The sequence below is a fragment of the Genypterus blacodes genome, unplaced genomic scaffold (genome assembly GCF_046128005.1).
Source record: "Genypterus blacodes isolate CSIRO-AG114 ecotype Tasmania unplaced genomic scaffold, CSIRO-AGI_Gbla_v1 ptg000143l_1, whole genome shotgun sequence".
Classification (NCBI taxonomy): Eukaryota; Metazoa; Chordata; class Actinopteri; order Ophidiiformes; family Ophidiidae; genus Genypterus; species Genypterus blacodes.
The window spans coordinates 1,715,001-1,735,737 of NW_027466945.1; the positions used below are offsets into that span (position 1 = coordinate 1,715,001).

Sequence of the window (20,737 nt, forward strand, 5' to 3'; positions counted from 1 at the left end):
GAAAAGTATGAAAAATACAGAAACAGTGATGAACCACGTGCTCCTGTTCCTGGTCCAGTCCTTCTTAGTCTGGACCTGAACAGACTGGATCCATGAACCACGTGCCTCTGAACGCTCCTCTAGATGAAGTCAAACGTTTGGTGCGGTACAAATATGTTCACTGCTGCCTCAGAAAGTATTTTCCTTTGACATTTTACCCTGCAATGTCTGTTTGTTAGATTTGCTTCTTTCCACTTTAACAAGCGGGAGGCTCAATGTCCTCCGCAGATCCTGCAAGGTTCCCAGAGAAACCAGTATGGAACAGAGCAGAAAAGGACCTGATCCGAGGTCTCTGAGGTAAACGTGTGACTGACTGGAAGGACAAACACAGACGGGGCCACTCACCCATCCTGTAAATACACATGTGTGTCATCTCCTGTGTGTGTTTGCAGCAAACCCAGAGGATTGTCAATGTGTAATTACTCATCAGCGCTCCGAGCCAACAACTCCTCATCCTGACTTCACTGCAATTTCCAGACGTCTTCCTCATCTAAGCCAACGTAATCAGCGACTGTGTGCTGCTGCTGGGGTCTAGGGACGCACTCAGCAGAGATGGGGGGCAGGATGTCATTATCTCTCAGTCCATGAACAGACCTGTCTATCTGCCTGCCTGTCTGGCTGTCTGTCTGATCGTCTGTGGGGGGTTGAGCAGGGAAGGAAGACCGCTCTGTGGATTTTTACGCAGATATGTAAAGAATGTAAAGCTGGACAAAGACCAGCACTCTGGCCACACTGGATCTCACAAAGATGTGCAGTGTTTGCAGGGCAGAGGGTTGGAAAGAGGAAGAGGACGGGGGAAGGGAGCAGCAGCAGCAACCACTGAAGCAGGTATCGCATGTGCGGTGGAGGAAGAGGCAAGTGTGGAGACGGCGTTTGATTTATGAAAGAGGAGCAGATAACGTGAGAGAAGGGAGACGAACATGCAAACTATGTGGTGTGCTGCTGATTTGTTGTCACGTCAAAAGGTGAAAGTTTCCACAGGAATGTCTCAGATTTGGCTGCTTCTGCATGAGGACAGAGATTAGATTAGTGTTACTGTTTGTTCCTCCCGTTTCAGTACTCAAATACTCGTTTGTTACGGCACTCGAGTACAAAGTTCCCAAGAGGAGGAACACAACAACAGAGACCTGGAAGATCTAGATCAGGTGAACCTACACAAGATCCTACATACTTCTACAAACTAAATCTGTGTTATGTATCATCGCAGACCTTCCTCCCTTTTCTTCCCTCCTGTGACTGAGGAATCTCTGTGATTATCCAGCACTTTATCGTCACTCTAAACATTCTAGATCATCATATTTCACACAGCAGACACACGAGCTGAGGGGAAATCCTGCTCTGACTTCCCTCTGTGTCTGCAAAGATGGACGAATATGCAGCTGCAAATACAATCTTTCCACTTCTAACTGTCCGTTGTTGATGAGGAGGGTGGTGGGATCGTTGGTGAGGAGGGTGGTGGGATGGTTGATGAGGAGGGTGGTGGTGAAGGTGGCTGCATTAGCATCCAGCACATCTGCATCTTCAGTGTGTGCGGTGTGTGTGGTTTGTGTCAGAAAGGAGGAATGCAGCTGGCGTCTTGGTGACATGTGTTTTCACGATGAAACGTCAACCCAAAGACAGCGCCTGTCACACGGCTCACATGCCCGCAGGCCGAGCTCTCTCCCTGCTGTCCCGGCTTCTTTCCCAAGTCTTTCTGTTTCCCTCTTTCCCCCGACTTCTGTCATCTGTTCCTTGTATCTCTCTGTCCTATTGTCAACAACAGAGCGTCTGTGTAACGTCCGCAGGCAGCTTCCTAAACTCTTACATAAGTTGAGTGTGTGTCATGGTGGATTTGTCAGTGTGTCGTGTGCGTGTTTTAGACTGCATGGCTCCTATCTGCCCCCATTACAGTGAGACGTTTGATGACCGCTGCCCCATCTTAGTGATGGAGCTTATGTAAGAAGAGATTTGCATGACGGGGAACACGTTCCGCTCGGCCAACGGCTTCCTGGATACCGATGGAATCTGCACTCGCTGCTGTGTTTGTGTCTGTGTGTGTGTGTGTGTGTGTGTGTGTGTATCGCCGTGATTGTCAAAATTGCTCCCATACTTGAACAGAGAAGCTTTGTGCACGACGGTTGCCCTTATCACAAGTGGAGGGGAGAGGAGAGGAGAGGAGCGGAGAGGAGAGGAGAGGAGAGGAGACGAGAAGAGAAGAGAAGAGAAGAGAAGAGAAGAGAAGAGAAGAGAAGAGAAGAGAAGAGAAGAGAAGAGAAGAGAAGAGGAGAGGAGAGGAGAGGAGAGGAGAGGAAGATGAACGTTCCAAACAAACTTCCCTTCTCTCTTTTGTTCAATTTCTCATACATTATATTTACAATTTTACAGGAGCATTCAAACTAAAGCTGTGACACAATAACGGTGATTGAGGAAATACAAAGACAAAGCTGGTGAGCAGCGAGGCGAGGCCCTACAGAGAGGAGCTGCAAAGAGGATGAATGGAGGGGCAACAACGTGCGGGCACTGAGAGGCGTCTTTGTGGCACTCCATAGGCAGAGAGAGGAGGGAGAGGAGGGGGAGGAGCGAAGGAGGCAGAAGGGGGGCAAAGAGGAGGGGTCCTATATGTCCCAGGGCACACGTGTTCCCTTTCAAACCCTGTCACACTCATTTTCTCTCAAAAACACGCATGTGTGCACGCACGGGTGCACACACACACACACACACACACACACACACACACTCGCCCTACACAGACAGACGCACAAAGGGAAAAGGGTGCAGAGTGCAGGCGGAGGGGCGGCTAAAGAGGAAAACCAGGGGGGGAAACCCTGATTCAGATGCTGCTGTTGTTTAGCTGGGGTGGAGGGGGTGTGTGTGTGTGTGTGTGGGGGGGGGGGGGGGGGGGGGGGGATGAAGGATAACACACTTCCCCACAGCAGGGAATCACGGGAGGAAATATGAGAAAATGTCTCCCAGCCAAAGATTCCCGCCAGTCTGAGCTCTGTTATATGTAACAAACACACACACACGCACACACACACACACACACACACACACTCATTCATTCATGGAGCATGTGTGTCAGTTGTATGTGCAGAACATGGAGTCTGCTTGTTTAAAAAAAAAAAATGTTCCTGGCCATTTTAATTCCCAGCGCCTGGAAACCATTCCCGGACATTCCCATTCACTGTGTGGCCCGGGAGAAACAAAGGCCAGGGTTCGCCCGTGTGCTCAGGGTGCAGTATAAATACATGCAGTAAATGCAGCCAGACACACACACACACACACACACACAACCTCCATCACTCACTCTCACGCAAATTGGGGGGAGGGGTGAGTGGCTGCAGAAAAAAATGACTCACCCACACACACGCGACAAAACACACACACAAAATAAAAACACACACTCCCCTCCCCCTTCCTCCCCCCCTCCCCTCCCCCCACCTCCTTTACATTTCCATAAATCTGAACTAGCGATTTTCTCCACACTGCGCGCCCCCCCCCCCCCACACACACACACACCTGGGTGCTCTCACTCCTTATGAACCCCTAAAATGCAAAGATGAGAAAACAGCCGTACGCACACTGGCACCTCCATGTAAACAGTGTGTGTGTGTGAACGTGTGTATGTATCTCTTCGTCTGTCAGTGCGTTATTAGGTCTCGTCCCGCGGCCTCCCAGGTCCAGATCACAAAGGGCTCTTTGTCAAATGAGGGTTTAAATAAATCAAGTAAATATGCGAGGCTGTGTGTGTGTGTGTGTGTGTGTGTGTGTGTGTGTGTGTGTGTGTGTGTGTGTGTGTGTGTGTGTGTGTGTGTTGATGGCAGCTGCTGACGGCTGTATTTCACCTCAGACAGGCTGCACCAGCTCACACATGACTGACCTCCTGCTCCTTATAGAGCTCATATCATGTTCATCCTGCTGGACGTTAAAGCTCATAGGCTACAGTGTGAGTGTGTGTGTGTGTGTGTGTGCGTGTGTGTGTGTGTGTGTGTGTGTGTGTGTGTGTGTGTGTGTGTGTGTGAGAACGTGAGTCTAACAGCAACTTCACCCATGATGTCATTTCATACATGTATACATGTTTGAGTTGTGTTATATGTGCTGGGTGTGCTGATGTGTGTGTGTGAGTGTGTGTGTTGGTAGGTGGAGTTCTGCTACACACATCATCTTCCTTTTTTTTGCAGGGATTGGTGGGATGGGGGGGGGGGTATGTCTGGAAGTCTTGCCGTAGATGAAGGGCAGATGGGGCTCACTGCCTCCATTTCTCTCTCCATCGTTCTTTAAGCATACCTCTCTCTCTCTCTCTCTCTCAACAGATGGACCCCGGGGAATACCGGGACGCTGCTAATCTGCTGCTCTACATGCACAACTACAGACACACGCATACACGCACACACACACGCACACACACAAACACACACACACACACACACACACACACACACACACACACACACACACACACACACACACACACATACATTCATACATACAATTCCTGCAGCCTATAATCTGTTTTTACAATATCAGATTAAAGCTATTTTGGACTGGCAGACAGACTGTAATATGTTGGAGTGTGTGTCTGTGCGTGTGTGTCTGTGTCTGGAGCAGGACATTGATCCAACAAAGGGAAGCTCCTCTACTGAACAGGAGCAACATCCACCATCCACGAGTTCACTTCAGGAACATTTCATGCTCATTTCTTCTAAACATGCTGTATTTCTTTAGGAAAAGGATTCTACTCCTCTGTCTCTTAAACCCACAGTGGACACACACACACACACACACACACACACACACACACACACACACACACCTGGTGACCACAGCTAACAGTTTTGCTTTTCTTTTTCCAAAATAATTCAAGATTGCCTCTGAGTCAATGCAGGCAGATGGTGTGTGTGTGTGTGTGTGCGTCTGGCTTATTTCAAAGCATGGGATCAACTTCTGCTAAACTCATAATACTCTGCTATATTCCTGTCAAAACATGCTTTTTTTAAAAACATCCATGACCTCCTGCACAATAGACTTTGTGATAAGTCGGTGCACATTCCACAGCGGCAGTGGTAAACATCTGCAGCCTGCCAGCCAGCGGCCATGGAGTCACTATCACACTGAACTGGTTCAAATGACTCAATCTGAGCTCATATCACAACAATATGGAGAGACGAGGAGCAAATCCGGGCTCATAACTGTCATCTGTGAAACCTCACCATTGGTCATTTTTGCACATTTTACAAAAATATAATTGAACGAATGCTATTTGGTTTGCACTCGAAATGGAAATGTGCTTTTATGAGTGCAGTTATGAACATCAGACAGAAAGTGATGAGGTTGATATGCTACATTCATATATGTTAACCTGCTGTCGAAGGAAGTATCGTGCATGTGACAGTTGCAGCATCGTGCATTGATTAGCGTCAGTCTGCACAGTGTAACATAAATTGCGTGTAATTGTGTAATTACTCACAAAGAGCCCTGCGAGCAAACTTCTCTCTGTCGTGTTTTCAAACGCACAATGTGGCGAATGGCAAGTCGGTGTTAAAGTGAAACCAAGTGCACACATGAGCGTCTGCGCGGTTTACAGATCGTATCAGAATATGAATGAATGCTTTAACATTTCTAATACACACGGCAGCAAACGGAACGCGGTACCTGGCTGCAGCTGACGCTCAGGACGACATAGCTGTGTTTCATTTATGAATAAGCCTCCATATGGATATCGAGTTCGAAATCTCGGCGCACAATTCTAACGTGTGCTATATTTTTCAATGGTAAAAAAAAATGTACTTACGATTGAAGCGGATTATGAATGACAGTGGCCATTTTCCTGCGGACTGTAACGCAATATTCCAAATCTCGGTGTAGTTTGGGACCCTTAAGGAGAAAAAGCAGCAGCCAATGCGGTCCTGGGCGCTGCGCTCCGCACCAATACACGCCGGGCATGGAGCCGTGAGGCGGGGCGAGAGGCTCCGGAGGCTCCGGAGGACTCCTGCCGCGGGGACATACACAACATTAAGACCGTAGACATGGACAAACTGCTCTGGATTAAGGTTGAAAATGTGTTTGAAACGTTACGTTTAGAGATCAAGTGACCTTAGGGGGAAAGAGGTGTCTGCTTATGAAGACAAACATAGTGATAGTTGATATTATTTTGAACCTTCCTTTGTTGTTTGTGCCAATGTTTTATTCATAAATGCAAATGCAAACACATGTACACCGGAGCAAAGCATGGATTCATTTTTATTTTGAAAATATAAGAGGATTCACCGGTGGCTTTCTGTGGCTTTTGTGACAGCTGAAATGGTTTGAGTTGTGTTATTGCCAGATGACCCTTTTTGTTGATCTACGTCATACGTTCATTGCCTCTCCTGTTTATATTGTTCTTTGTTCGTTGCCAATATAACATTCGATTATGGTTGATTACATTAAATAAGACGAGGAAGAAAAAAGATGTCTCATAGCATGACCTTTGTGAATTACAGCTTTAATTTCGATTTATTTAAGAAGATTACAGCAAGAATAAACAAGATAGATGTTATACATTATGGTTTGCATCATACAGGCGTATTAGTTCGGATCATTGATCGAGGACGGCTTGGACAATGGAAACCAGCCAAAAGTGCATTGGGGTTTTTTTTTTATTGAAAAAGAAATAAAATACGATCATGGTGATTATTGAATAATTTCAAATGTTGAATTTGTTTTGTATTTAATTAATCTTTAGAATGCGTTACGTTCTGATGGCGTTGTTTGTATGTGTGTGTGGGGGGGAGGGGGCGGGATAGACAATATCACAAGCCAATAAATACCTGAGACGTCATACAGCTTTGTTATCAATCAGCCAATGAAATGTTAGTGGGCGGGGCAACATGGAGGAAACTTTGTAAATAGCGCTCAGTTATGTTGACTGACTGAATTTGAGGTGTAACTTTGTGTCGTTTTAGGCATTAAACAGCTTCTCTCAGTTAGAATGTGGATCTATTAAGTAGTAAAGCGTGTTGTAAACGCATTTCTTTTGAATTTACTACTTTTATTCCAAATGTATCGCGGAAAATATATCAAGCTAATGTTAGCTCAAGAGTGCTAACCATAGCCACCTCGCTAAGTTGGCTAACACATAAACACGTTGCACACACGCTTCCGTCAGCGGAGGCGTCAGGATACGCCACCACACTGAGGGGATGAAGAGGTCCAACTGGAGAGAAGGGCAGCGACCCCAGAGGCGACACGGTGCCCACCGCCACGGGGGGAGCAGAAGCAACCGGCACAGAGCCCCGCAGGATGAGCAGTGGTGAGTGGAGCCTGCTGCTAAAGCGCTTTGCTCCTTATGCTGTTCATTTTGAATGAATCAAACTGAGCATGAAGCCCCCGATCAGTGTTTCTGTTTAGTAGAGGCACCCGAGCAGCAGCTGTGAAGTGAAACATATTGTTATCTGATGCTTATTACGTTACTGAGAGTTGATTCATCTCAGAATATGAGAATCTGCCTTTTAAAAGTGGCTGAATATGATAAAATTAACAAAAGTAAATGGGAACCAGCTTTAATTGAAGCATACAAGAGATTTTAGAACATAAATTCTTCATAAATATTAAATGTTGCCAGTACTTACTTAAAGTATATACATATCTACTGCAGATGAATACTGAGGAGTCGTATATTTCTGTCCACAGGAGCGCTCAGAATGATGCAGGCCCGTCAACTAGATCTTCTCAGAGAAGCTCTGAAAACCAGGCATCATCATCTACATCATCATCTTCATCATCTTCATCTTCATCGTCATCATCTTCTTCTTCTTCCTCCAAGACCAGCAATGCTGCACCAGGTGAGAGCAAGTTGTTGTGCTCTTGTAGTGTCGTTGTCTGAAACACACTCATGTAACCGTGTCTGCCTCTTCCGTCTACAGAGCTACCAGGGTTCTACTTTGACCCAGAGAAGAACCGTTATTTCCGCTTGTTACCGGGACACAATAACTGTAACCCACTGACCAGAGAGCAGCTGCAGGAGAAAGAGAGAGAGAAGAAGAGAGAGCAGATGCTCACGGAGGACAGCAAGCCCAGAAAGGCACGTCTGCTCTGATGTAGACTGTTTACTGTCAGTGTTTCCACATTCAAATGAAATGCTGTGTGTGTACTTTTGATTGACATGTCATGTGTGTCATAGAAAGCACCAAGGATGGGACTGAACACGGCGCTGCTGCTGCAGAAGAGACACCTGGGCCTCTTACCTGTCAACTCTTATTCTAGGTACTGTATCACTGTAGTGCTGTTAGACAAAAGGTTTGTACACCTGCGTAACCATGGTAACTGTGTGTCAACCAGGCTGATCCACGAGGTGAAGGTCAGCGAAATGAGACGCCACAAACTCCACATCCAGAGCAACGATAACAGTCACCCCAACACAGACAACTTCAGACTCATAGTGGTGAGTGTGTACACACACACACACACACACACCTCATGAGAAACACAGCGACGTCAAAGAGACTCTTTGTGCTTGATCTTCCTCCTCCTTCATCTGGCTCTTCCTCAGGGGGACTCGGCGTGCGAGCGAGTGTTCACCGTAAACGACGTCTCGCACGGCGGCTGCAAGTCCGGCATCATGAAGTTCAGCGGCTGCAGCCAGGGCTCGCTCTCTGTGGAAATGTGCGACAACCTCTACTTCACCAATCGCAAGGTGTGAAGGGTGCGCCGGAGCCAAAGGCGACGCTGTCTTCTGTCTTCTATACTCTATGTTTTTCAATTCCTGAGTGTTTTCATATTGGAATGTGCATTTCTGACACACGTGTTCCTGATCATGGTTCCTGTTTCAGGTGAATTCCGTGTGCTGGGCTTCAGTGAACTATCCAGACTCTCACGTGCTGTATCCTTCCTTACATCAGTGGAGTTTAGATTGGTGTGTGTCTCAGACCGTGTACAGACTAATGATCTCAATGATGACCGTATGTTTCTTGACTGAGCCGCTGTGTCAGGTTGTGTCTGGTCGGAGTTGCAGAAACCCCAGGGTGTGTGAGTTTACTGCCTGCGTCCCTGTTCAGCAACTGCAACCCAGGTAAGGTTCACCTGAAACAATTCTTGCCTAAATGAGATGACACTTAGATGACGTAATGCCGTAATAACACCATGATCACGTTTGGTCCTCTCAGAGCAGCCCGGGATGCTGTGCAGCTTCAGGATCTCCACTGCCTGGTCCTGCGCTTGGTGCCTCAATCCCCAGGCAGACAAGACCTTCAGCACAGGTCAGCCACGTGGAGAAGTTCTTGTTGATTTGCTCTTTGTGGGCATTTTGAAAATGGAAAATAATTCATATTCTCCTTGTTTATCCTGTGCAGGTTTGTCTCGCAGGGTGATTCTGAAAGACGCAGAGACGGGCCGGACGCAGACGTACAATGTGGGCAGCGATGTGTTGGCACAACAGTTTACTCTGAGGGTGAGTCGTCGCGTGTGTGTGTGTGTGTGTGTGTGTGTGTGATGGGAGGCAGTGGCTCAGTGGTAGAGCTTCCGCTTGGAAACCGGAGGATTGCTGGTTTCGAGTCCCTGCCGAGGTGCCCCTGAGCAAGGCACCGAACCCTCAATTGCTCCCCCCTCTGTAACTTTCTGGGTGGTAATGTAATGTAAGTCGCTTTGGATAAAAGCGTCTGCTAAATGCTCGAAATGTAATGTAATGTAATGTTTTCATTTGCAGCATGTTCTACTCTCCTCTCTTCTCTTCCCAGGCCCCTGTCCTGTTTAACGGTTGCCGATCGGGGGAGATCTTCAGCATCGATCTGCGGCAGCGCGGCCGCAGGGGCAGCTGGAAGGCCACGCGCTTCCACCAGGAGTCGGCCATCACCTCCATACGCATCCTGCAGGACGAGAACTACCTGCTGGCTGCAGACATGCTGGGCCAGGTCAGGCTGTTGGCTTTGGAACCAGACTTTAGTCGGCAGCGGGTCAAGCACGTTCACTGACTGACGTGCTGAGTGTGACAAAGAGCTGATGATAAAAGCGTGTTAGTCCGGAGATGAGACTTGTGTCCTTAAACCGGGGCCCTGAGAGGAAACATTTGGCAGCTGCTGGCTTCTTCTTTACGGCAGAGTCGAGGCAGCGTCTGGGGCCAAATAACTGCACGTCACTTGTTTACTCAAAGCGTCACTCAGCAGTGATGGAAAGGCTTCACTGGGTCAAAGTTCAGTTAGGATAATAGATGAGCTGTAGGAATTTCTGTTGAGCCGTCGCCATTTCAGACTGGAGCTGAAACACACACAGACTTTATTAACTTTATTTGCATTTGTGTCCTCGCCTTTGTTTGCGTGTAGATCAAGCTGTGGGACGTGCGACTGAAGACGGCCGTGCAGGACTACAGGGGTCACCATAACGAACACGCCTATCTCCCCATCCATGTCAGCGAGCCTGACGGGCTTCTGATGGCAGGTAGGAGACGACAAAACACACTGAACCCTGAGGACCGGCTGAGTTTGAGTCTGGATAGACTGATGCTGTACTTCAGAGGCCTCTTGTCTGCATGTCCTCATCTCTCCTCCTCTCCTCCTCAGTGGGGCAGGACTGCTACACCAGGTTATGGAGCCTTAAGGACGGCCACCTGCTGAGGACCATCCCGTCGCCCCACCCGGCCGCCAACGACCTGATCCCCAGCGTGGTCTTCTCCTCCCAGCTGGGCGGCCGCTGCGGGCTTCCCGGCCTGCTCATGGCGGTGAAACACGACATGTACTACTTCCCGTACAACAGCGACTACCAGGAAGGAGGAGGAGGAGGAGAGCAGCAACAGGCGGAGGGGACTGAAAGTGTTTAGAGTGGCGCGAGGTAACCGATAGCGCCGCGTTCTCAGGTAAAAGCCAATCTGCAGTTCATATCCAGGAGTTTGTGCTGGAATGTGGAAGTGGATCCTGGCACAAGTCACACAGAAACACTCAGGGGAAACAGCTTTGTTTGTGCCAAATGAAACAGGAGCGCTCGCTTCATAGAGCCGATTCTGTGATTAACTACAGTTAGCTGATGAGCTTAACTGGTCCCAATGAAGTGCACTTAATCATGATATCATTGACTTTAATGTAAGCTGGGACGGTGCTGATCTAGATTTGAAGAAGATGATTCTATGTTTGAGTTCACACTTTTTCTAATCATTTTTAATTCCAAAAAAAAAACAATTGAAAGCAATGGGTGGTTTGCTGAATCTCTCTCTCACACACACACACACACACACACACACACACACACACACACACACACACACACACACACACACACACACACACACACACACACACACACACACACACACACACACACACACACGGGACATTGAGTTTCTGCAGTTTAATATTTATATATACGAGCATACAAGAACATAAAAGTATCAATCTGTTCCACATGTTTGTATTCTTTAAGCATATAAAAAAAAAACAGTCTCATGCCAGCTTATTTGTTGACGTCTTCATTCAACCAATTGTCAGTTTGTGGACAAAATTGGTTCAGATCCCATAATGGTTCAGATCCCATAATGGTTCAGATCCCATAATGGTTTAGATCCCATAATGCCCTCTGATTGTTTTTTAAGTATGGGTCAGTCGCTTGTCGTGACCCCAACAGTCTCGCCGCACTAAAAGGCAAAACACCAAAGATCCCTAAGGTGCTGCAGCTCTGTAGGTGATCCAGACTCTAGAAGCTACACGGCCTGAGTTTGACGGAAGTCTTCAAGTTGTGTCCTGTTTGAGGGTCCAGCCTCAAAAGGGGGGGGTTTGAATCCGTCTCGACCATATTGCTTCTGTGAGCCAGTCACGCTATCAAAGCATTACCTGTAGAAGTCAGAGCTACGGCTTCTTCATTAACAGATCAATCAGTACATTTAAAAAAAAAAAGAGGCCTTTTTAAAATGCATTTATCCTGTTAAGCTTTTCAATACATATCCAGTATATATATGCTATCTTAAGCTAAACAGTAATATTAAGGCTGCTCTATCTTCCACCTGCCCCTTCTAACACACAGCTCACCGTTTAAGGTCAGGGGAGTATTTATGTTATTATTACTAAGTAACTATAGGAGGAGGAATGCATGTTGGAGGAGCAGGACGTCGCTGAGTTTACAGGAAAGGTGGAGTTCACAGGGCCGAGGCAGAGGAAGAAGACTCCAGACTGGACCGAGCGTGTCAGGTTCCACATGTTCCTTCCTTCCTGAATATATAGGGTCCTCTTACATAGAAATCTTATTATAAAAAGTGCTTACTGAAACAGTATGAGATGCTGGGCCTTGTACTTATTATTAGCTGGGTGCACCCATGTAAGCACAGGCTGCAGAAGGTGCCAGCCTTAACGGAGGGATTGTCAAAGGGGGGGTCAGGGGAGGTCGATGTGCATCCATGCAAATTTGGATTAAAGGGATGAAGAAGAAAATGAAGTTCAGTTTTTTACTTCCATGAAACCTCTCCGGGTTTTTGATCCATCATTCCATGTCACTCTCTATCATTTCTCTGACTCACTCTTCACAGTGTCAAATGTTGGCATATTAAAGTGAAATGGCATTTTAAGGACTTACATGATATGTAAGGACAGCTTTAAGAAGAACAAAACAACAGTAAACCAAAAAGCGTATACGTCGGGAGACTATTCCAGTTTCTATAAAGGCTTCAGATCCGATCCGCTTCGTCCTGCTAAAGCTCCCCGGACTTCTGGTTGCAGCCGTTGCAAACCCTCACCGGGTGGTCCCAGCCTCGGGAGGGCACGGGGCGGCGCTCGGGGGAGCAGTCGTCACACACGCCCTGGCCGCAGGCGCGACAGTGGTGGATGGAGAGACGCGGGGAGAATTCCCTCTGGCACTCGCAGCACGACTGGATGTCCTGATCCGGGACCCAGTAGGCCGGCCGGGCGGCGTCCTTCATCAAGCCTGGAGGCACCAGGAAGGGAAGGGAACGTGCCGGTTAGTAAAGGGGACACAGGGTGTGTTGATGTCATGATGTGATGATGTCATGTTGAAGTCTCTATGCGCGACATTCCTGATCAGTCTGTCATTCAGCTCTACTTTGTGTGTGAATAAACATTTCTCCCGACTGAAGCTCACCCAGTGGTATGTCGATGGCACCGACTACAGCTCCTAAAGTATTCTGAACCGCTTCTCCAACCTTCCTGGCGATCAGGGTTCCTCCTTCCTCCTCCAGGGCCGCATCCAGCAGCTCTGCCAAAGGGAAGCGTATGCAAGTAAAAACACTACGTCTTACAAAAGAGTCCTGAGTTTAAAAACCAAAATGTGTTCAAACCAAACAGAGAGACGGGACAAACTAACACACCCGTCGGTATCCCTCTGTTGTGGAAACAGGCGTCGCAGACTCGGACGGGGGCCAGACCCCAGCCCCTCTCTGGGACTGGGCGGGTCTTGGTGGAGCAGACGCCACAGAAGCCTTCTCCACAGGCCCGGCAGTGGTGCTTTGTGTCGTTGGGCTGGAACTCCTCTCCACATTTATGGCAATTCTGCAAAGGGCACAAAGGATGAAACTAGTATACTATGTGATGTGGACACCTTCATCACAATCCTGCACGATTAAGAATGGAAAGGAATTCAGCTGTGGTCAGTTCTGGTTCCGTACCAGGATGAGGGAGTTTGGTGTCCAGTAGGTCGGGGCGATCTGGTCGGTGAGCCAGGACGTGACGGCTTTAGCGGGCTTGACGCTGAGCTCGGACACAGACTGGGAAATGTACTTCACTCCGTCCAGCAACCTCTGGGCCGCGTTGTTGTTGTCTTTCAGAAATCCGTCCGACTGAATGGGAGAGGAGAGGAGAGGAGAGAGGGAAGGTGGGAGGAGAGGAGACGCAAATAAGAAACCCGAGTGGATTCATGTGATAACTGGAGCTCTGCGTTATCGTATCCCTCATCACTTCCAGCTCACTCTCAGCTCTGAGACGCTGTTGTAACGTACAGTAAAGATCGCTGCTACATACAAAGCAGCATTCTGAATGAGGTCACTGTGCTTCCACTCTCTTGCAGCCTCTGTTCTCGTTCTCTAACCGGTTTAAGCTCGACCTCAAGTCAGGCTGTTCCACTGTGGTCTTACCCCGGGCCAGATGTGCTGGATCTCCGTTCTGACCACTGTTTCCACCGGGTCCTGGTTTCCATACCAGTACTGCCTGCTCCTGTAGATCACCGCACAGTTGGGACACTCGATGACGTACCTGAATAAAGATAGAAAACATCACGTGAGATTAAAGTGACCTCATAGTCTTCAAAGGTGTTCCTATTACAAAGCGTGACTCATCTCTGTAAGACTAACATGGCACTTAATGTAAGCAGCTCCAAACGGGCCGTGGTTCTTCTTACTTTCATCCTCTACATGAATTATTGATGAATGAGACTAATAAAATAAGGAGGTTGTTTCCCGATCAGCACTCACCCGGACCAAGCGTAGATTGCCAGGCCGAACCACGGTGAGTCAGACGAGGCCGTGGTTTTAGGAACCACGATTACCTCCTTCCCTCCCTCGTAACAAGCCTGAGGAGTCAAACACAGAAGCTCACCACCGTGTCGGACAGATATTCCCTCGCTACATGCGTGTGTGTGTGTGTGTGTGTGTGTGTCTGTGTGTACACTCGCCTTGCAGGTGTAGATGCGGTTGTCATACTGTGCGGAGTAGCGGCAGCGATGTTTGGCCTCGTGTTCCAGTTCTTCCTTCAGGTGATTCATGCTCCTCTTACAGCCGGAACTGAAAGCCGGAACACAAGTGTGAGACATAAGACCAGAATTTTATTCCTGAGGTGTTTGAACTACAGAAAGTTTTAATTAACAATTATTTTACAAAATTCAAGGTAAAGGGTCAATTGAATCAATAGAAGGATGTAATCTAATCGGTTTCCATTGATCTGGTTTTTAAAAAGGTAAGAATCAACTGCATCAATCTGAAATGTATAAAAGGATCCGTCCGAAGGGATTGATTTCATCACGGCTCCAGGTTGTCTATCTATTCCTCGACACAGGGCGACTTAAAGTCAATGTCTGGTCCCACTAGTGTGACCTGTTTTTCTTCTAATCTAAATGTACACAATGTTGTTTCTAAGCTGGAACCTTCAGTTGGATTGGTGGAGGAAACACTTACATTACATTACATTACATTACGATCATTTGGCAGACGCTTTTATCCAAAGCGACTTACATTACATTATATTACCACCCTTCGCAGAGGGGGGAGCAATTGAGGGTTGGGTGCCTTGCTCAGGGGCACCTCGGCAGGGACTCGAACCGGCAACCCTCCGGTTCTTAAGCGGAAGCTCTACCCACTCGACTACTGCCTCCCTACTTACCCACAGCTGAGGCAGAGGCTGGAGCAGGTGAAGTACTCGTCTGGGAAGAAGCAGTTACTGGACAGGTGCTCATCTGGAATATCTCCACTGAAGCGCTCACTAAGGGCCTGAAGAGGAGGAGGAGGAAGAGTCAAACATTCATTCTGCATCGCCCGTCTCATCCTCTCACCACCACCGCCTGCATACCTGCAGAGCCTTGTAAATGACGCTGGCAGACCGCGGTGATCGGGTGGTGTTGTTGTCCAGCTGCTGTTCCAGATTGTGCAGCAGGCCGCTGAAGTCTGTGGGGGGGTTGAAGGTTCGAGTCCCACGGTACTGGACGGAGCTAAACGCCTCTGGAAAAAGACCCAATTTCCTGAAACGCTCCTGGAGGAGACGCTCGACTGATTCGGAGGGTTTATCTACAGGGACAAAGAAAGAATATACATGTAAGGTTACGGACCTGAGTGTCATTTTAATGCAGGTGATGATGATGATGATGATGTACCTGAGCCTAGTAGCTTGGTGTGGACGGTCTCATGGAAGATGATCACTGCAGGGCCCAGAGTGGACAAAGGGACGTCCAGGCCGCAGCGGGTCGTCGTCGCCTTCAGCTCCCTGGTGAAATGCTTCAGGTACGCATCGGATGCATCGCCGAGGAACTTAAACAGATCGTCGTGGAGACGGTCGGCATGGGTTCGGTAAATGACCACATCGGAGACGGCGAGGACCTTGAGGAGGAGCCGCGTTCGCTGTCCCTGATTGGCTCCTGGTGACAAGTGAAAGTCTGTTTCACTGAACTGATCACATTTTCAAACACACATGTTGTTTGTTTGTCCCTTACCAGCTCCCAGCAGCCCCTCCGTATCTATGACGACCACCTGGTGCACAGGGTCCATAGCTGCCCACACACCCACAGTGCACGACTCTTGGGTGGGGGAGGTTGTGAACACTTCTCTGCCAAGGAAAAAGGTGTGGTTGAGGGTGTGAGACTTGCCCTCGCCCGTGTTCCCAAAGATGGCGACCACCTTGAGGAGCTCGTCTGATCCGCAGCCCAGTTTGCTCACAAAGTCGTCTTCATCCTTCAGCTAAAGACTCCACAGAAGAGTCCCAACGTCAGGGCCTCACTCAAACAAGCTTTCCTATGTGTGAGCATGAACATGAAGCACCCACCTGCATCTCCTCCTTGTCATCCACCAACAAGAAGCTGCACACCTTCTCCAGCTTGGTTCTCAGGACCTCCATCTCGGCCTCCTCCGCAGCCTGGCCGCTCTCCTGCGTGGCTCCGGCCGGAGGGTACGGCGTCAGCGGGTGCTTCCTCTTGTTGATTCCGCTGTGGGTCCTCTTCTGGCAGTCCATGCACAAGTTGATCTTACAGCCTTGGCAACGCACCACCGCCCTGAGCCGCCCGCCGCTGACGGAACAGCTGCTGTCACCTTTGCAGGAGTCACAGAATGGAACGTGGCCGGGTGCAATTCGAACCCGGTCGTGATTCCTCATCCTCTCCTGGCGATGGAGCTCCAGTTCACAGCGGACGCACTGCAAACTGCCACATTCATCACACTCGAACGCGGCCTCGTCTGACCCTCCGCAGGAGTAGCTCTCCTGACACACCAGGACCGGGCTCATCCCCTTATCTACTGATGGACCTTGACCACTCATCTCAGGCCAAGTCGAAGCCCCTTTGTTGTGCTTACACGCTTGAATTATGGCTTTAAGTATATTTAAGTTTATCTTATTGCTGAAGAAGCACAGTGGAAGGTGATGACAAAGACTGACAACTCGATCTGATTAGATGAGATGGAACCACTTCGACTTTGTCCTACAAAACGCCAACTCACTCCTTTGTAATAAGATCAGAAAATGCTGGGACTTGTTCCTCTAGCCGCAGCAGTCTGATTATGTATGAAGAAGAAGAAGGCAACAGCTGTAAACGTGTAATTACAGTTACAAGAGTTGGCTAACATTAGCTCTCCGGCATCTCTCGTCTTGTTTCAGTATGATTCAAGACACGGAGTTCGTCACAATAACACAACATAAGTGTCATTACACGGAGACACACACACGTTTGAAGGAACAACCTTCATAACACACTGACCTAGTAGAGGATTGCAGCAGTCTGAAGACGTCGACCGGCTCTTTCTATCTGCCGCCGCCTCGACACAAACACACACACACATACACATACACACACGGCTCCGTCTATATACGGACATGTAAACAACCTGACACACACACACACACACCGCCAGCTGGGGAGTTGGCTAACAGGGCTGTTTGGTGTCGGAGCCCCGGAGCTGTTGTTGCTTTTGCATCAGCTGATCGGCTTGTTTTTATCCAGAGGTCAAAAGTTAGAAAAAAACAGAAGGCATTATGGGGGATGTAGGATTTCAACAAGAAGGGCGAGATCGTAAAGTTTTTTAAATACTGATTCATCTGAATATTTTAATTCGCGTTTTGTGTCGCGTCTATGTTATTTTGAACATCTTGGTGATCCGGTAAATATTTCTGTAATTAGTAAGAAAAAAAAAGTTATGTCCCAGAATGCTTCGCGGTTTCACGCTACTGGATGCAACTGTAGAGTTTTTGACTCCTTAGTCTTCTGGAAATATTTACCTCTGCCACTTTCCTTTCTTATATTCCAATATTAACGTAAAACATACTAATATTGTTAGTATTTTTGCATCGTCCGGGCCGTGTATATGTGCTTTTATTAAGCCAGCAACAAGTTGTGCCGCTGACCTTTGTTGTTAGCCGGCGCTAGCTCTAAGCTAAGCTACCTGCACCGTGTCTACTGTTTCTGCGCTGCTTTGTCTCGCGCCGCGTCCACAATGGAGGAAGAAGCTTTCACCGACATTAATGGTAACGTTATCGCCCTGAACTGCCAGAGTCACTCCAGCTTCTGCAGGGAGTTCACCGTCAGCTCCCCCAAAGTGTCCATCGGCAAGGTGATGGTGTTCACCTGCTGCGTGTGGCTGGTCGCGTACGCGGTGTTCTGCCTAACTGAGGTATGAATTAGCTTCATTTACTGCTGCTAAGATGTCTCCGGTTGTTTGTTTACTGTTCAGCTCCGAGTCAGCGTGGTTGTCTGGACGTGTTTATGTACACATCTGCGTTATTTTGTTTCCCACCCGCGTTCCGACAGCAATGTTGTGATTGTTCCATTTTGATCACGTGACGCAGGAATAGAATGCTTCTTTTTAGGTCTAAACTTTATACTCTAAAATCAAACCATAGCTAGTTTCAAATGCTGCATTTTATGTAAATTTTATCCATTTGTTATAAAGAGAACAAAATGTTGGTCATCTATTAACTGTATTATTACCCAAACAGTCATTGACAGAACAATAGTAAATGAACATGCCCTTTAGTTTCCTCCCTGCATGTAAACACTGTGCTGTGTGTGTGTGTCCTCTCCGTCCCTCTCAGAACACGGCCGTCCTGTCCAGCGCCATACTGGTCACTCTGGTGGGGATGACGCTCCACATCCACTTTGTGAAGGTGGACCACGAGTCCCTGCTGGTCATCGGCTCTCTGGGCATCCAGGTGTGCTCCAGCTACGCCTCGGGCCGGGAGAGCACAGCCTTCATAGAGATGAGCCGGATTAAGGACATCGTCATCAATGAAGCTATATACATGGTGATTACATCATTTAGAGATATTTTTGTCTTTATTTCATCCGTTTGTTTAATGTTTGTGATTTAATGACCTATATCTTTTCCCTTCAGCACCAGATCATCTATTACCTTTGCGTATTGCTGAAGGATCCGTCCCATCCTGATGAAGTCTCAAGTGTGGTCCCGTTGTTTCAGGTGAGACTGGAGATTGCCAGAGTTCAGTTTGTGCGTCGTTCACATCCAAAGATTCTGCTCTCAAAAACATTTCCCCTTCCTCTTTCAGAGTTCAAAGCCGAGACTCAACTGCTTGGTGAAGGTTTACAAAAGCTGTCAGGAGATTTTGTAAGTGCTGACAAGGCCTCACACTGGACTGCAACATGCTCTCACCGCTTCCTCCCTTATAGACCGTTACATATATAAATAAACTGGATAGAAGTGTTTTTAATACTGTTGGTCCATCTTAGTCCATCCCTTTGCTGTCTCTGGTGATCACTGTAGCGTAGTTAGTCTTCACAGATGATAAGATTGTGATGTATCGAGTCCTAACTGCCTCAGAATCCACAGTTGAGTGAGTAACTTTACTAAATTAGTCTGTTTTTTAGTCTTTTATTAGTCTTTTATACTTAAAGTGCCAAACCTGCTTAATGACATCGTACTGTAAACTCTTGATATTTATGAGATTTAATATATTTATGAATATAGATTGTAAGTAGCTACGTATGTCTGAGTTTCTGCATTTTATAAACATTTCCTCTCCGTCTTTTTGGATCAATAAGCTTTTGTTACTGATGATATTTACACTCACCGTAGATTTAATCTTTAATTTAGTCTCTGTGAAATATACAGTAAATAACGTGTTGGTATACTGTAAGTGCTGATGTCCAACACTTTGTGAGGCCCTTTACTTCTTCTCACCTGTGGGGGGCGCCACACACACACACACACACACACTGTGAACCACTTGGCTCTACGTGAAGTATTTGAGTTTTGTTAGTTAGTACTTTATTTTATTCTTGACAAAAGATGCTGAACTTTATGATCTTACATTGTTATCTTATTTGTTTGCTTTACAAATGACCGTATTGTATTTCTGGCAGATACTAGTGAAGGCCCAGGCCAGCAGGTGGCAGTATTGCACTCTTATCTGCCTCTGTATTTACTGTATTGACAACAAATGACTTGAACGAAAGACGTGTGCGTGTTCAGAGTGGAATAAAGGGATGATGCTCCAAACTTTGCAGCTTTACTCTCATAGTTCGTCCAGATGCTTCGACACATTTTTTGTTTTATTTGTTTGCCATCACAGTTGCATGAGAAGAAGTGTGTGTGTGTGTGTGTGTCGCGTCGCGTCTAAAATACAGTTACATAAATAATTCAGGCTTCTTCCTCAAACCCATTTTCACTTCCTCATATCTATATTTACCTCCATGTCTCAGCTCAGGCAGTCCATCAAGTTTACGTGGCGCTTGTCAGTCACTCTATTAGGGACTTGTGATTATAAAGTCTGGTGTTATGAGATGTTTACGAGGCCCAGGAGCTGAAGGAGCAGCAACTGTGTTACAGATTATAAACAAACTGATTACTTCCCTTCAGACTTTCAGTAAGAGTCCAGTTAATTGGCTGGCTGAAAATAACACAGCAGCGTGAAGATTGATCATTTATAATTCTAACACTAAGCAGTCCAAACACTTCCACTGTGGTCCGGTGAAACGAATCATTAGATGATTACATTTCTACCCTCATCGCCATAACAATAACAAATACTGTACCCATGCATTAGGTTTCCATTCCGTTAAGCCCTCAGGTTTTAAAATGCAATTAATGTGGACCCTGAGTAATATCCAT

General features: G+C 47.4%; 4 protein-coding genes across 8 annotated transcripts in view; 2 read left to right on the plus strand and 2 right to left on the minus strand.

Moving 5' to 3' along the window:
- The window catches only part of dpf3 (double PHD fingers 3), a 17,350-nt gene extending 10,748 nt beyond the window's left edge, over window positions 1-6,602 (minus strand). For all 5 annotated transcript variants that reach the window (XR_012965045.1, XR_012965044.1, XM_076165411.1 and 2 more), the window contains exon 1: window positions 5,810-6,602. Coding sequence is in view for 3 of the 5 variants with exons in the window: in XM_076165411.1 (XP_076021526.1) it covers window positions 5,810-5,961 (152 nt within the window). In the remaining 2 variants the exon portion in view is untranslated. The remainder of the gene's footprint in view (window positions 1-5,809) is intronic.
- A 279-nt stretch (window positions 6,603-6,881) lies between these two features.
- On the plus strand, window positions 6,882-11,271 carry wdr21 (WD repeat domain 21). Its single transcript, XM_076165404.1, has 13 exons — window positions 6,882-7,309; window positions 7,690-7,841; window positions 7,923-8,084; window positions 8,184-8,262; window positions 8,338-8,440; window positions 8,549-8,692; window positions 8,829-8,878; window positions 8,988-9,067; window positions 9,162-9,254; window positions 9,348-9,445; window positions 9,732-9,905; window positions 10,314-10,428; window positions 10,551-11,271. The coding sequence occupies exons 1-13, from the start codon at window positions 7,200-7,202 to the stop codon at window positions 10,805-10,807; spliced, it is 1,617 nt and encodes a 538-aa protein (XP_076021519.1). The 5' UTR covers window positions 6,882-7,199; the 3' UTR covers window positions 10,808-11,271.
- A 50-nt stretch (window positions 11,272-11,321) lies between these two features.
- On the minus strand, window positions 11,322-17,611 carry zfyve1 (zinc finger, FYVE domain containing 1). Its single transcript, XM_076165403.1, has 12 exons — window positions 16,449-17,611; window positions 16,120-16,363; window positions 15,784-16,044; window positions 15,483-15,697; window positions 15,297-15,403; window positions 14,593-14,701; window positions 14,393-14,490; window positions 14,057-14,174; window positions 13,592-13,762; window positions 13,295-13,475; window positions 13,069-13,182; window positions 11,322-12,894 (listed from the first exon to the last, which is right to left on the minus strand). The coding sequence occupies exons 1-12, from the start codon at window positions 16,935-16,937 to the stop codon at window positions 12,662-12,664; spliced, it is 2,340 nt and encodes a 779-aa protein (XP_076021518.1). The 5' UTR covers window positions 16,938-17,611; the 3' UTR covers window positions 11,322-12,661.
- Window positions 17,612-17,808: 197 nt separating this feature from the next.
- pigh (phosphatidylinositol glycan anchor biosynthesis, class H) lies at window positions 17,809-20,128 on the plus strand. The gene is made up of 4 exons (XM_076165269.1): window positions 17,809-18,283; window positions 18,705-18,914; window positions 19,004-19,087; window positions 19,176-20,128. The coding sequence occupies exons 1-4, from the start codon at window positions 18,107-18,109 to the stop codon at window positions 19,236-19,238; spliced, it is 534 nt and encodes a 177-aa protein (XP_076021384.1). The 5' UTR covers window positions 17,809-18,106; the 3' UTR covers window positions 19,239-20,128.
- Window positions 20,129-20,737: the final 609 nt, after the last annotated feature.